Genomic DNA, 13538 nt, shown 5'->3' on the forward strand with positions numbered 1-13538 from the left:
GGAGCAACAGAACACTCCCCTGGCAAGCCCCCTGCAGCCCAGGAACCCAGCCTCCCGCTCTTCCTGCCTCTCTGCAATGCCCCAGACCCCGTGCAGAGCGCGAGGCGGGTGCCACCTACATGGCGTTGGCTGTGACCAGTAGGTCGGCATTGTCAAAGAGCGTGACACCGGGCACCTCAACGACAAGCACGTAGATGAGCTCGATGGCCAGCATGAGCACCAGCTTCCCGATGCAGCTGATCTGCAGGAACACGGAGCAGGCCAGCAGGCTGAGCAGCACGCTGTAGGTGAAGTACTGTGGAGAGAGGGCAGCGGCTTCAGCGCCCCGGGCCCCGCCCTCCCCCGGCCCCGCCCCCGGCCCCGCCCCCCAGCATCCCTCCAGTCTTGGGCTGTCCTCAGGTGAAACCGAGGATCTGGGGATGCTTCTGCTGATGCAAACTTGTACTGTGGTGTGAGTGGCCCTGGGTAGGAACCAGGAGGTGGGGCTCCAGGCTGAGGAGGACCACTACCAGCAGTGTTGCCCAATGGTTAGAGCAGGGCTCCAGGCTCAGGCAGACTTGAGTTTCAGCCCTGATTCATTATGGACTGTTTGTGTGACTTAAGCCATTTATTCAACCTAAGCCTCATTTCCCCATATGCAAAACCTTCTATCTCATGGGCTTACAGTGATGATTACACAATAGGAAGCCCCTGGCACAGTGCATGGTGCCCTCCATTACTGTGCGACCGCAGGCCTCAGCCCCTGATCTGCAACATAACATGTGGTGGCAACATCTGAACTGACCTTATTCGGTGGCCAAACTGACCTACTGATGCGATGCAAATTATCACCTTTGTCCTGCTTCCTGTGACTATTCATACATTTTGCTGCAGAAATATTTCTGTGTTTCATTATCAGGTGCTGCCCATACTGCACTGGGGTGTGAGGTAACCTTTTAAAACCTGAAAAATTCCCAAGTCCAAGACATATCTGACCCAAAAGGCTTCAGATGAGGGACTGTGCTCTTCCCCGTACTTTGGGGAAATCCTGGTCTCTGAACCTCAGTTTCTTTCTCAGACAACCAAGGGGCCAAACCGGGTGATCTCAGAGGTCGACTTCTGCTCTGTCGTCCCCTGACACTAGTCCTAGTCAGGTCAGCAACTATTATTTTTCTCTTTTAGCTTTAGCATTGTTATTTCTGCATCAGGCAGAGCGACTCACTGTTCGCTGCCTCCGCCTTGGGCTGGGGGCCAAATTTGGTGGCTGGCAGTGGGGCAGTCCCTTCTGCCTAGGCCTTCAGGAACCCAGAGAGGGACTGCAGAGGCCCCTGGTGGTTGGGAGGGGGAGGGACCAGCCTCAAGTCACCAGCAGGAAAGGGGCAGAGGAAGGAGTAGGGAAGGCACAACCCGATACATCAGCCCTAAGGATAATAGTCCTGTCCTTGCGGGATGGGGAGGGGAACCCAAGCGCCAGCCTGGATTCCTATTCAGACCCTGGGCCCAGACATCCAGGAGGCCAAGGCATAATACTGAGGTCCACCTCAGGGTCTGTGAGGAGCTGCTGAAAAAGAACAACACTTGTGGGATGGGGTCAGCCCGAGGGGTCTGTAGCTGGTAGGGCCTGGGATCTGAGGGCCTGAAATTGATCGGGCTGGTGAGAGCTGAAGTCGGTGACCAGCCAACCATCTGCCACAAACGAGGAACCAGAACAGGCCCTGACACCACTGCTTTGTTCCCCCATTCTCCCACGGAGCAACCACCAAGGCGCATGTGCTAAGACCAAAACCAGCCTCTGCTTCTCAGCAAACAGCCCTCAGGCAGCAGCTCCTGTGGGCTGTGGGCCAGATGTGAGAGGGAGAGAGGTGGGGAGCAGAGGGCGGGTGCTGGAGCATGGCTGCCTGGGCAGAGGGAGGGCTTGGCGGGGGCCCAGGGACAACTGGTCTAGGTGAGCACCGGTGAGGGTGAGCCCTACCCCTCACTGAGTTTCCTTGCCCATGTGTACAGGGGAGTAGGATCGGGTCCATTCCCTGGGGCGGGGGAGGGAGGCCAGCACTGTGACAGCCCACGGGGCCCTCACTGCGGTTCTGAACCCTTGTTATGAGTCATGGGCCCTTTGGGAATTGGATGAAAGCACGGACTTTCTCCCCAGAAAAGGGCAAAAGCTGCCACCATCTTACAGGTTTCACGTGAGCCCCGTCAGGGAGCCGGGTTGTGGGAATCACCCAAAGCTTGGAGCAAATACCCTGGGCTGGAAGCCTGGCCCTGCTGCTCGCTGCAAAACGGCTCCCTGAGGAAGCACGGCAGGGTGAACGAAGCACCTCGCATACCGTGGGCGCTTAATGCACGCTGCTCTCGAAAGGTTCTCGCCATTTTTCAAACCCAATAGCCTGTAGGTACGTGATTTCTTTCTGGGGTGACAAAAATGTTCTAAGATTAGATTATGATGATGGCTGCACAAGTTTGTGAATATACTAAAAGCTACTGAATTATACTTTGAATGCGTGAACTTGGTGGTAGTACTGGTTTGGGATTGGGTTCCCTTTGCTCCGCTCTGCTCTGACCCACGGCAGAGGGGTCAGACAGGTCCTCCTGAGGCCATATCAGGAATGCTGCTGAGGCTGAAAAACAGCTCTGCCTTCAGGTTAAGAGCAAGAATTCTGAAGCTAGGTGACCTGGGTGGGAGCTCTGGCTCTGCCACTTACTAGCTGTGTGACCTTAGGCAAGTTACTTAACCTCTCTGTGCCTCAATGTCATCTGTATAAAATAGTATCTTTGTCATAGGGTTGCTGTGAGGATTAAATGAGTAAATGTGAAGCCCTTAGCACAGTGTCTGGCACATGGTAAATACCATATAAACAATAGCTATGCTATTATTGTCGTTATTGCTATACTGAGGAGGTCGGCCTTGTTCACTGGTGTCTGGCACAAAGAGTGAGAGAGACTGAGGGGTAAGGAGGTCTCTGTAATGGCAGAGGGCCCCTGACTGTCCATCAGAGTAGCCAAGGGTAGAGAGGGCTGGGGTGGCAGGTCCCCATCCGTGTCCAGTCCCTCCCTGCCCAGTACCTCGGGGAAGTTGCAGTTGGGCCAGGGGCTGCCGCAGAAGCCCCGCTCATCACCCAGGCTGTAGTTGCCGGCTGACTCCACCACGTGGCACGCGCTGACCTGGCTGGCACTGATGTTGTGTTCGTCCGCCAGGCAGCCAATCAGGTCCTTGGAGTTGCACGTGAACTGGTGGGGGAGGAGAGGGTCAGCCTGTGGGGACCAGGCCAGGGTAGCTCATCTCCACAGGCAGCAGGTGCCCATCCCGCCTCGCCTCAGGTGCAGCCTGACACTGGCCGCGACAGGTGAGGAGCCTGGAAGAGGCCGAGGAACGGGCAGGATTTGCCCAGCTACCCGGGGCAGGGCTTGTAAACCTCCCTTGGGGCATACTTCCCTGAGTCTCTGGCTCCTCCAGCCTCGAGAGTGAGGACATAAGGCTGTGTAAGAGGCTTTAGGAGCTAAATCTGATCCCAGACCCAAGGTGAGACCCAAATAAGAACCTCCAGGGGGGAGAACGCCAGGGCCTGGGGGAAAGTCTCCTCCCGGCCCATGCTTGTGAGGTACAGGGCTCCACTGGGTTTCACCCAATGGGCTGAGGAAGTGCTGGGGAGGTGGAGCCACCCACCACGTTGACAAAAGCCGACAGGAACACCAGGGTGATGGTGAACACGCCCACCAGGGTGCTGTTCATCTTAGACCGCACGATCTTCCTGGAGAGCCTCTGCAGCGGGGCCGGGAAGAGCTGTCGCGGGGTAGAGGGAGGACAGACGTGGAACAGAATTCAGTGGACTCCGCACACCGCCACAGAGGAGCTCGGTGGACGCCCTCCCCACCTTTGTCTCTCGCCAACAGAACCACAGGGGCTTTCCTGACCCCCTCCCTGTGGGCGAGCCTCCAGCCTCGCACCATTGCACCCCCGCTTCCAGGCCAACCACAGCACAGATTCTGCAGCTGGCCAGAAGGGGGTCCACCTGGGGAGCTCACAGGTAAGAGAGGTAGGATGAAAGGAAAGATGCTACCTTCACCCCAATGGGGAAGCAGAGAAAAAAGCACATGTACCCGCTGTGTGAATGCTGGGCCGCTTGGAGTTACAATCAGGGAGGGGCAGGAGGTGGGAGTGAAGGAGACATTGAGGTGCCCAGAACGTTTCCAGGGAGGGTCAGAAGGCTTCAGGGAAGAAGTAGGGAGCTGTGGGTCTGAGGGCTTGGAGAGAACCTGGGGTCAGGAGGAAAGGGATGGGCACGTGAGAAGGGGGCAGAGCAGCGTGTAAGCGGACAGCGGGGCCCCAGTCGTGTGAATTAAGTGAGCTTTTCTTCAGCAGGATGCCCATGGATATGCCATTTCCCTCACCTAATCCTCCCTGTATTTCCTTCAGATAGACAAACTGTATGTCCACTCAAGACCCACTGCGGTTTTGGTAATTAAATGATTGGGTCTACCAAATCTGATATACTTGGCCTTGGCCCCCATGTGCCCTTCATCTCCCAAGCAACCTAGACTACAAAAGAAGTTGACAGACCCCAGAAAAGTGAAGTAGTGGATTCGTGCTTCCCCCATCCTACCTACCTTAATGCCTCCTGGTAAGGCTGATCTGCAAGCATGCCATGCGTCCTTTGGAAACCCCTAAGGGCGGACGAAGGTGGTGGAAAAAGCACTCACCAGAGCCTGGAGGCCCGGGTTCTAGGCGTGGCTTTGCCTGTGTGACCCCTGAGCACACCTGCGCATTCTGGCTGAGAGCGCCAGACTGCAAGGTTTATCCACCCTCTGATACAGAGCGTTTCTGTAGCTGGTCACACAGACAGCTACGTAGGCAAGGGGACACACTGGGACCACGGTGTGACTGCTCGTTCCCAGTGCGGAGAGGACTGGCTAGTGTGCTACAATGTTTAAGGCCATTAAGTGCCGGGCCCTTGGTCCAGCGTTCCTCAGCTGTGACCCAAACTCACTACATGCAGGGCATCTACATGGGCCCATCAGGTTGCCCTCATGGGCCTTTGGGAAACCAACACAAATATGCTGATGCTTGTGCTGCTTGCTATGCTGTGAGGAATAAAGTCTCTTGTCTCTGACCCAGGGGTCTCGTGACGTCTGCCAGTATCTATGAAAGAGCAACAAGCTAATTTATTAGCTTGTCATTAGGGTAAAACCAAATCTCAGACCCTTCATACTTCTTGACACCAAGAAAGTGCCCTGCTTACCCCCTCAGTCTTGGGCTTTGGGCTGGGCGTGCATGTAGGGAAGCAGTATATCTTTCCACCCCAAATCCTCCTCCACCCTTCCAACAAGGCCACTTCCTATTCAGCAGAGGGAAAGAAGGGACCACAGAGAAGGAATGCAGCAGTGGCAGAGGCCTGCAAGCCATTCAGGCTCTAGGCTGAGTGGTGAAGACCTTGGACCTCCATGTCCCCAGCAGGGGTGCCTCTCAGATGTGTTCATGGATCATCAAGTCTGTGGCATTCTTCTGAAAAAACACTTCCTTCTGGGGTAATAAAGGAGGCACTCTGACTGAACCCTCTAACATGGCAGAAGAAAAGACATGTGTGATTTGGAGAACATAAGCTTGGATTAAAATATTGCTTTACTACACATAGAGATCAATGGAATAGAGTGAGAGTCCAGAAATAAACCCTTACCTTTACGATTGATTGATTTTGACAAGGTAGCCAAGAAAACTGAATGGGGAAAGAATAGTCTTTTCAACAAATGGCGCTAAGACAACTGTATCTCCACATGCAAAAGAATGAATTTGGAGCTTACCTCACACCACATACAAAAATTAACTTGAAATGGATCAGAAACCTAAATGTAGGAGCTAAAACTATAAAAGTCTTAAAAGAAAATACATAAGTAAATCTCTGTGACTGGATTAGGCAATGGTTTCTTAGATATGACACCAAAAGCACAAGCAAAAAGGAAAAAACAGATAAGTTGGACTTCATCAAAATTTTGAAAATTTGGGCTTCCCTGGTGGCGCAGTGGTTGAGAATCTGCCTGCCAATGCAGGGGACACGGGTTCGAGCCCCGGTCTGGGAAGATCCCACGTGCCGCGGAGCAACTAGGCCCGTGAGCCACAACTACTGAGCCTGCGCGTCTGGAGCCTGTGCTCCGCAACAAGAGAGGCCGCGATAGTGAGAGGTCCGTGCACCGCGATGAAGAGTGGCCCCCGCTCGCCACAACTAGAGAAAGCCCTCGCACAGAAACGAAGACCCAACACAGCCAAAAAAAAAAAAAAAAAAATTGAAAATTTTTCCTTCAAATAACACCATCAAGAAAGTAAAAAAGGTGTTGGTGAGGATGTGGAGAAATTGGGACCTTTGTTTGTCGCTGGTAGTTATGTAAAATGATATAGTTGCTGTAGAAAACAGTATGACGATTCCTTAAAAAATTAAACACAGAATTATCATATGATCCAGCAATTCCATTTCTGAGTATAGACCCAGAAGAATAGAAAGCAGGGGCTTATACAGATATTGGCACACTCATGTTTATAGCAGCATTATTTTCAATAGCCAAAAGGTTAAAGCAACTCTAGTGTCCAGCTATGGATGAGTGGGTAAACATATGTGGTATACATACACAATGGAATATTACCCAGCCTTGAAAAGGAATGAAATTCTGAAACACACTACAGCATGGACGGCACCTCGAAGACACTATGAAAGAAGCAAGTCACAAAAGGACAAATACTATATGATTCCACTTTTTTGAGGTACCCAGAGCAGTCAAATTCATAGAGACAGAAAGCAGAATGGTGGTTGCCAGGGAAGAGGGCAGAATGGGAAGTTATTGTTTAATGAGTATAAAGTTTCAGTTTGGAAAGATAAAAAAGTCCTGGAGATGGATAGTGGTGATGGTTGCACGACAACATGAATGTACTTAATGCCACTCTACTGTAAACTTAAAAATAAAAAATTTATATTATGTATATTTTACCATAAATTAAAAGTGATTAGGAAAAGGAAAATGAAAAGACAACCCACAGAATGGGAGAAAATTGTTGTAAACCATATTATCTAATAAGGGTCTTATAACCAGAATATACACAGAACTCTTACAACTCAACAAGAAAAGACAAATAACCCAATTAAAAAATGGACAAACAGGGAGTTTCCTGGTGGCCTAGTGGTTAGGATTCCAGGCTTTCACTGCCATGGCCTGGTCAGGGAACTGGGATCACACAAGCCACGAGGTGTGGCCAAAAACAAAACAAAAAAAGCCCACAAATACTATGAATAGACATTTCTCCAGAGAATCTACACAAATGGACAACAAGCACATGAAAAGATATTTGACATCAATAGTCATCAGGGAAATGCAAACCAAAAACAAAAGCAACCACTTCGCATCCACCAGGATGGCTATAATCAAAAAGTCAGATAATAACAGGTGCTAGTGAGGATGTAGAGAAATTGGAACCCTTGTACACTGCTGGTGGGAACGTAAAATAGTGCAGCTGCTTTGAAAAACAGCTTTTCAGTTCCTCAAAATATGACCCAACAATTATACTCTTAGGTACATACCCAAGAGAACTGAAAACATAAGTCCATACAAAACCTTGTATACAAATGTTCATAGCAGCATTATTAACAACAGCCTGAAAGTGGAAACTACCCAAATATCCATCAACTGATGAAGGAATAAACAAAATGTGGTATATCTACACGATGGAACATTACTTGGCCATAAAAAGGAATAAAGCGCTGTCAGACAGTACATCATGAATGAACCTTGAAATATGCTAAGTGAAAGAAGCCAATCTCAAAAGGCCACATAGTGTATGATTCCATTTATACAAAATGTCCAGAACAGGCACATTCACAGAAACAGGAAGTAGATATGAGGTTGCTAGGAGCTGTGGGAACAGGGACCAGGGAATGAGGAGTGACTGCTGAAAGGTACGGGGCTTCTTCTGGGGATGATGACAATGTTCTGGAATTAGTGGTGATAGTTGCAGAACTTTATGAATATAGTAAAAACTACTGAATTATAATTTTATAACCTTTATAAAGGTGAATTTTATGGTATGTGAATTATATCTCAATAAAGCACTTATTAAAAAAAATCCTGCTCAGCTTCTTACTGTGTGATCCTGGGGAAGTCATCAAGGGCTCTGAGTTTCCTTATTGGTAAACAGGGAATATCTACCTTCCAGGGTGGTAGATTTTCCAGGGTGGTTATGAAATGATGCATTTGAAAGTGCTTTGAAAGCTGTTAAATTCGATAGAAAATTTACTTAATATTTGCATTTTAAAGAGCTATGTTGCCGATAAGAACAAAAGTCCTTGTTTCTCAGTAAAGGAATTTTTGGTTTCACAGCTGTAGAAAGTGTTTTGGCACTAGCATGAGGATCTTACTCTGAAATGGTATGACAGATGGCTTCTAATCTTTGCCTGCTTAAAATTTTGCCATTTCATCCCCCCATCCCCCGTGTTGCTTAAACCATTTCAGTCCTGATCACCCTATCCATCAATTGAACGGCTTCTCTCAACGCCAGTGTAATGACTTGATTTAGACAAAACTTATTAGAAGATGGTAAAGCCTTTATAGAAGGTGGTTGGGGAACAGTATATGCACACAGGCTTCCTGGTGAACCTGGGACCAGGAGTCCCACAGGGGCCACCCAGAGAAGAACTGCAGGCTTTTAAAACAAAATCCAACCTGGAATACTATAGCTCAGGGGTCCCCAACCCCCGGCCTGTTAGGAACCGGGCCGCACAGCAGGAGGTGAGCGGCAGGCCAGCGAGTGAAGCTTCATCTGCGGCTCCCCATCGCTCGCATTACCGCTTGAGCCAGCCCCTCCCACCCCCATCCCGCCCGTGGAAAAATTGTCTTCCACGAAACCAGTCCCTGGTGCCAAAAAGGTTGGGGACAGCTGCTACAGCTCTAACATCTAATGAGTGATTACCTCAATGCATTGCCTTTTTACAAGCCATTTTCCCTTGTCACCCTTTCAAAAGACCGGCTCTTGACTTAAAGTCTCAGCAGGAACCCAGGAATTGCTGCCTTTTTGAAGTCTCCAGAAGATTTGACATCCTGCCCTGGCACTGGTTTATAGAGTATCTCATCTCCTGTAACAAAAAGTTCACCTGTATGTTGACCCCAAATCCCACCTTTACCAATCCCGGTGTGGACAATAAAATTCTTCACCTGGAGTAGAATCTCCTCGCAGGGCTGCTCTACAGCTGCATACAGATCCTGGAGAGTATTTTTCTGGGAGGATGATTGTGTCTGTGCAAACCAATTGCTCAGTGCCTGTTCACCATCAGAGCTCAGAAAAAGAATCAATTGAAAGAAAAAGTTCCAACCCCAATATGATTAATTCAAATCAATTCAACTTGAAAAATGGGAATGGCAACACAATTAATAAACCATGACTGAGGTGAGGGACAGTTTTGATCCTGGCCTCTCAGGAAGTCTCCAGGCAAATCAATGACCTCCCTGGGGTCCTGGCTCCCTGTCTGTCACGTGGGACCAGGGTATTGCACGAATGGAATAAGGTGATGAAATCTGACAGCAAAATAATGTAAGAAAACAGACTTTCTGACAAGGAGTTAATAAATGAAGCAGTGGCTCCTACTTCAGAAAAATATTTTTAAAGATATGAAAACTTCAGAACAAGACATAGTAGACGCTGACTACTGCTCTTATCACCTGGCCTTTCAGCGGTCAACTGGACATATTAACAAAGGCAGTGTCCTGGAGGGGAAGGACTGTGGGCTCTGGAGTCAAGAACCATCTGGGTTTAAACCCCAGCGATGCCACTTCTTAGCTCCGGGACCTAGGGAAGGCTGTCTAACCGCTTGAAGCCTCATTTTCCTCATCTGCAAAGTGGATATAATAAAAGCCACCTTAAAGGTTTGGGAAACGCTGGTCAAGGTGGCATGGCTGGGCTCTGGACCCAAGACGGCTTGACTTAAAAGCCATGGGAGGAACCGAAGATCTCCTTCCTGAAAATGAAGCCTTCTCCACCCCCAAACGAACATGCGCCTGACAGCAACACATCCTCTTCAAGGGGACAAAGTGTGACCCCGAGCCTCTGGAAAGGGGAGTGTGGGGATTCCGAAGTCGTCACAAGACAGAAGCCAGCTGGGAGGTGAGAGGTACTGGTTGAGGAGTAGGGCCCTGTTTTAGAAGCTGTGGACGGGAGTCAGGAGGGCGTGGTAGGAAGGAGAGCCGGCAAGGCGGGACCTGGCTAGCTTCAGGCTTCGGGGAGAGGAGAGGAGGCTTTTAGGTGACTGCACGGAGCAGACAAGGGCCTAGAGGAAGCCCTGGTCAGATTCCAGGAGGTCAGACAATCAGGTCCAGGAGGTCAGTGGGAGACAAGCCAAGAGGGAGCCAGCGGCCTAGAAGATGAAAGAGATTTAAACATGCACACGCACACACACACGCACACACGCACACACACGCACACACACACACATGCGCGGCCTTGCAGCTGAGTACTCCTTCTGGGCCTGTCTGTACCCAACCCCCGAACTGCAGGAAAGCAGAGTTTGGCCTTCTGAGTGAGAACGTGCTAATGAGCCACTGGAGAGCAAGGGGGCCCAGTCAAGTGCGGGGACAGAAGGGAGCCACTCTCTTCCACCTACGTGGGCGGTGGCAGCAGAAGTGCTGGCACTGTCAGGGGCAGGCCTGAGCTGCCTCACAGGATGAGGGGGCAGAAGCCACAGGGGGCCTGACAGAGCAGTTAGAGCTGGCCAAGGAGGGAAGGGGCTGCACTCAGGAGACGTGAGCTGACACGGCAGAGGCTGGCCCACCCCTTGCAGGGTTATGCAAAGGGGTTCCGGCCTCAGGAGGGTGTCTGGGCTGCCTCACTGTTCGGGCCCCTACCAATTTGAGATTCTCTGAGTTTGGGGACCACATGTGACGGCAAGAAGGGATTCAGCATGGTTTTCTCTGATGAAAGCAGCTCTGGAGCCCAGATGAGCACCGATGCCAAGGGAAGGAAGGAGTGGTGTGTGCAGATGTTCAGACTGGCCCTCTAAGACAGCTTCACCAGAAGGACACGCTCAGGGGAGGATCCCTAGGACAAGGCATCCCAGAGACAGAGGGACTCCAGAGGGCAGCTGATGCTCTGAGAAATCTAGGGGTGTGTGCGTGACCTGGGCCAAGCTGTGTCAGGAAAAGATCATACAGGCCCAAGATGGAAAAAACAATCAGAGCCTTCGGTGAGCCGTACATTTCAGAAAAGCAGAAAGGACCCAGGAATTGCTCCCTGACAGACAGCTAAGACGACTACGTTGACTAACTCAGACCACACTTTCTTCATGTTTCTCTCTTCGAAAAGGATAAAATATGGATGATTTAAGAAAGTAAGTCCAAGTTGTTTTGGGGAACTGGAAAAGTAAATGAAACAGAGAAAGAGACCACGTCTGACAGAACTGTTTGGCTTTGGACCTGCGGAGCCCATAGCAGGCAGGGGTAATTTAGGAACTGCTGTATCTCATCGGAAAGCCACTAGGCATGACTTCTGAGAAATTGTGGAAATCAGATGAAAAATGTCTGAGTTCTGGCAAATCTTTTCACAGGGAGAAACAGAATGACACTGAAAATTCCAGTCCAGTCAGCTTCACAGCAGTACCTGAAAAGGTGATACAATCAACTTTCAGTCAGTCGGCCTGCAGGCAGTGTGACAGGGGAAGGGGGGCCAGGCCGCCCTGCTGCAGAGATGCCAAAAGGGAGACTTACCCCTTTCACATCTTACTATGCAGTTAATCCACAACACAAAGAGGAAAGAAGACTGATTATTAACTGGAAGAGGAGTTCACGCTACAAACAATTGCTCAGGTCGGGGTCTACTTTCCAGAGAGTGGATAAATGCTGAGACAATGGCTTCTCAGAGACTGTGAGAGAAGCACACAGCTAGGAGCCCAAGATGGGTATTAGTGTCTCTTCAACTTTTGGTCCAGATGAGCAGGTTTCAGGCTTGGTAAGTCACAGAGCACTTTTTTTCTAAACAAACTCCTTACAGAAGCTCTACAACTGCAAGATGGAAGAAGCAGGCTCTCTGGTGGGAAGGGTGTGGGGAGGTGGGCAGAATGGAGTCAGGGCAGGGAGGGTAGTGTTCCATCCACCGGCCCCCCCCTTGGGAAACTGAGGCCTCAGAGCCATCAGAAAGATCACTGGGCTGGACGAAGGAATTGAGAACAAGATTATTGACTGTGACACTGATTACAAAATAGGTCGATTCTATAAAACACAAGGAGGCAGGAATGACTTTTATAAATAATCTCTAACAGTGGCAAAAAGAATTCACTAGACCCAGGAACTAACTTAAAATGGCCAGTGCAGGCGGGGCCCGTCCCCTCCCCTCCCCACCTCCTCCCCCTCTGCTTCCTTCTCTTCTCCCACCAGCAGATACACACGCAAGTCAGGCAACACAAACCAAATGCAGTCCACGAAGATCAGGTTCACCAAACCAGCTAACAGAAAAGAGAGAAGCTCGGCTCCAGTATACAACTTGTAAACAACAGATAGCTTTGATTCTGATTTGAACAGCCTACTTAAGTGCCTCAGATGAACAAACAAAACAATGACTTTGACTCAGTTTATAACTTAAGATTCTTTTTGAGTGTTCACCCAAAGAACGTTTAAGAGGGCCTTTTAGCTATGGTACGCTTTTTGTTAGGTTGTTTTACTGTGGTAAGATATATATAACGTAAATGTGCCAATTTAACCATTTTTTAAGTGTACCATTCAGTGGCGTGAATTACTTGCACGGTGTTGTGAAACCATCACGGCTATTTATTTCCAAAACCCTTTCATCACTCCGAACGGAAGCTCTGTACCCAAGAAGCAATAACTCTCCACTCCCCCTCCCCCCGCCCAGGCTACCCTGTAGTCTACTTTTTGTCCCTATGAATTTGTCTAGAATAGATATTTCATACAACTGGCATCATACAGTATATGCCCTTTTGTGTCTGGCTTCTTTCACTTAGCGTAATGTCTTCAAGGTTCATCCGTGTCGGAGCATGTGTCAGAATCTCAGTCCTTTTTATGGTAGAACAATATTCCATTGTACAGACATAGCACTTTTGTTTGTTCGTTCATCTGTTAATGCAGCGGTCCCCAACCTTTTTGGCACCAGGGACCGGTTTCGTGGAAGACAATTCTTCCACAGACGGGGTTGGGGGGGGGGACTGTTCAGGAGCTAATGCAAGCGAGGGTTCAGGTGGTACTGCGAGCCATGGGGAGCCGCAGATGCAGCTTCGCTGTCTCACCAGCCACTCACCTCCTGCTGTGCGGCCTGGTTCCTAACAGGCCGTGGAAGTCCGAGGCCCGGGGGGTGGGGACCCCTTTGTTAATGGATACCTGGGTTTTTTCCACCTTTTGGCTCTTGTGAATGTACGGCGCGCTTTTACAGCCATGGGAGGAAGAAGGTGGGACCGTCCACCGGGGGAAAAGCAGGCTGGGGTGCCTGACAACGGCAAGACCAAAAGGCAAGAGAGACTGAACACAGAGCAGGAGGGAGGTCATAGCCTTGAGGAAGGAGCTGGTGGAGAGGCAGGGAGCCAGGATTA

At 49.9% G+C, this 13538-nt stretch overlaps 1 protein-coding gene across 1 annotated transcript in view; it reads right to left on the bottom strand.

Moving 5' to 3' along the window:
- The window catches only part of ADCY5 (adenylate cyclase 5), a 154892-nt gene that overhangs the window by 15850 nt on the left and 125504 nt on the right, over positions 1-13538 (bottom strand). Inside the window, exons 13-15 of the mRNA XM_060010774.2 lie at positions 3644-3760; positions 3043-3207; positions 120-295 (exon numbers count right to left, since the gene is read on the bottom strand). Coding sequence (XP_059866757.1) covers positions 120-295; positions 3043-3207; positions 3644-3760 — 458 coding nt within the window. The remainder of the gene's footprint in view (positions 1-119; positions 296-3042; positions 3208-3643; positions 3761-13538) is intronic.

This window comes from Delphinus delphis, chromosome 4 (assembly GCF_949987515.2).
Source record: "Delphinus delphis chromosome 4, mDelDel1.2, whole genome shotgun sequence".
Classification (NCBI taxonomy): domain Eukaryota; kingdom Metazoa; phylum Chordata; class Mammalia; order Artiodactyla; family Delphinidae; genus Delphinus; species Delphinus delphis.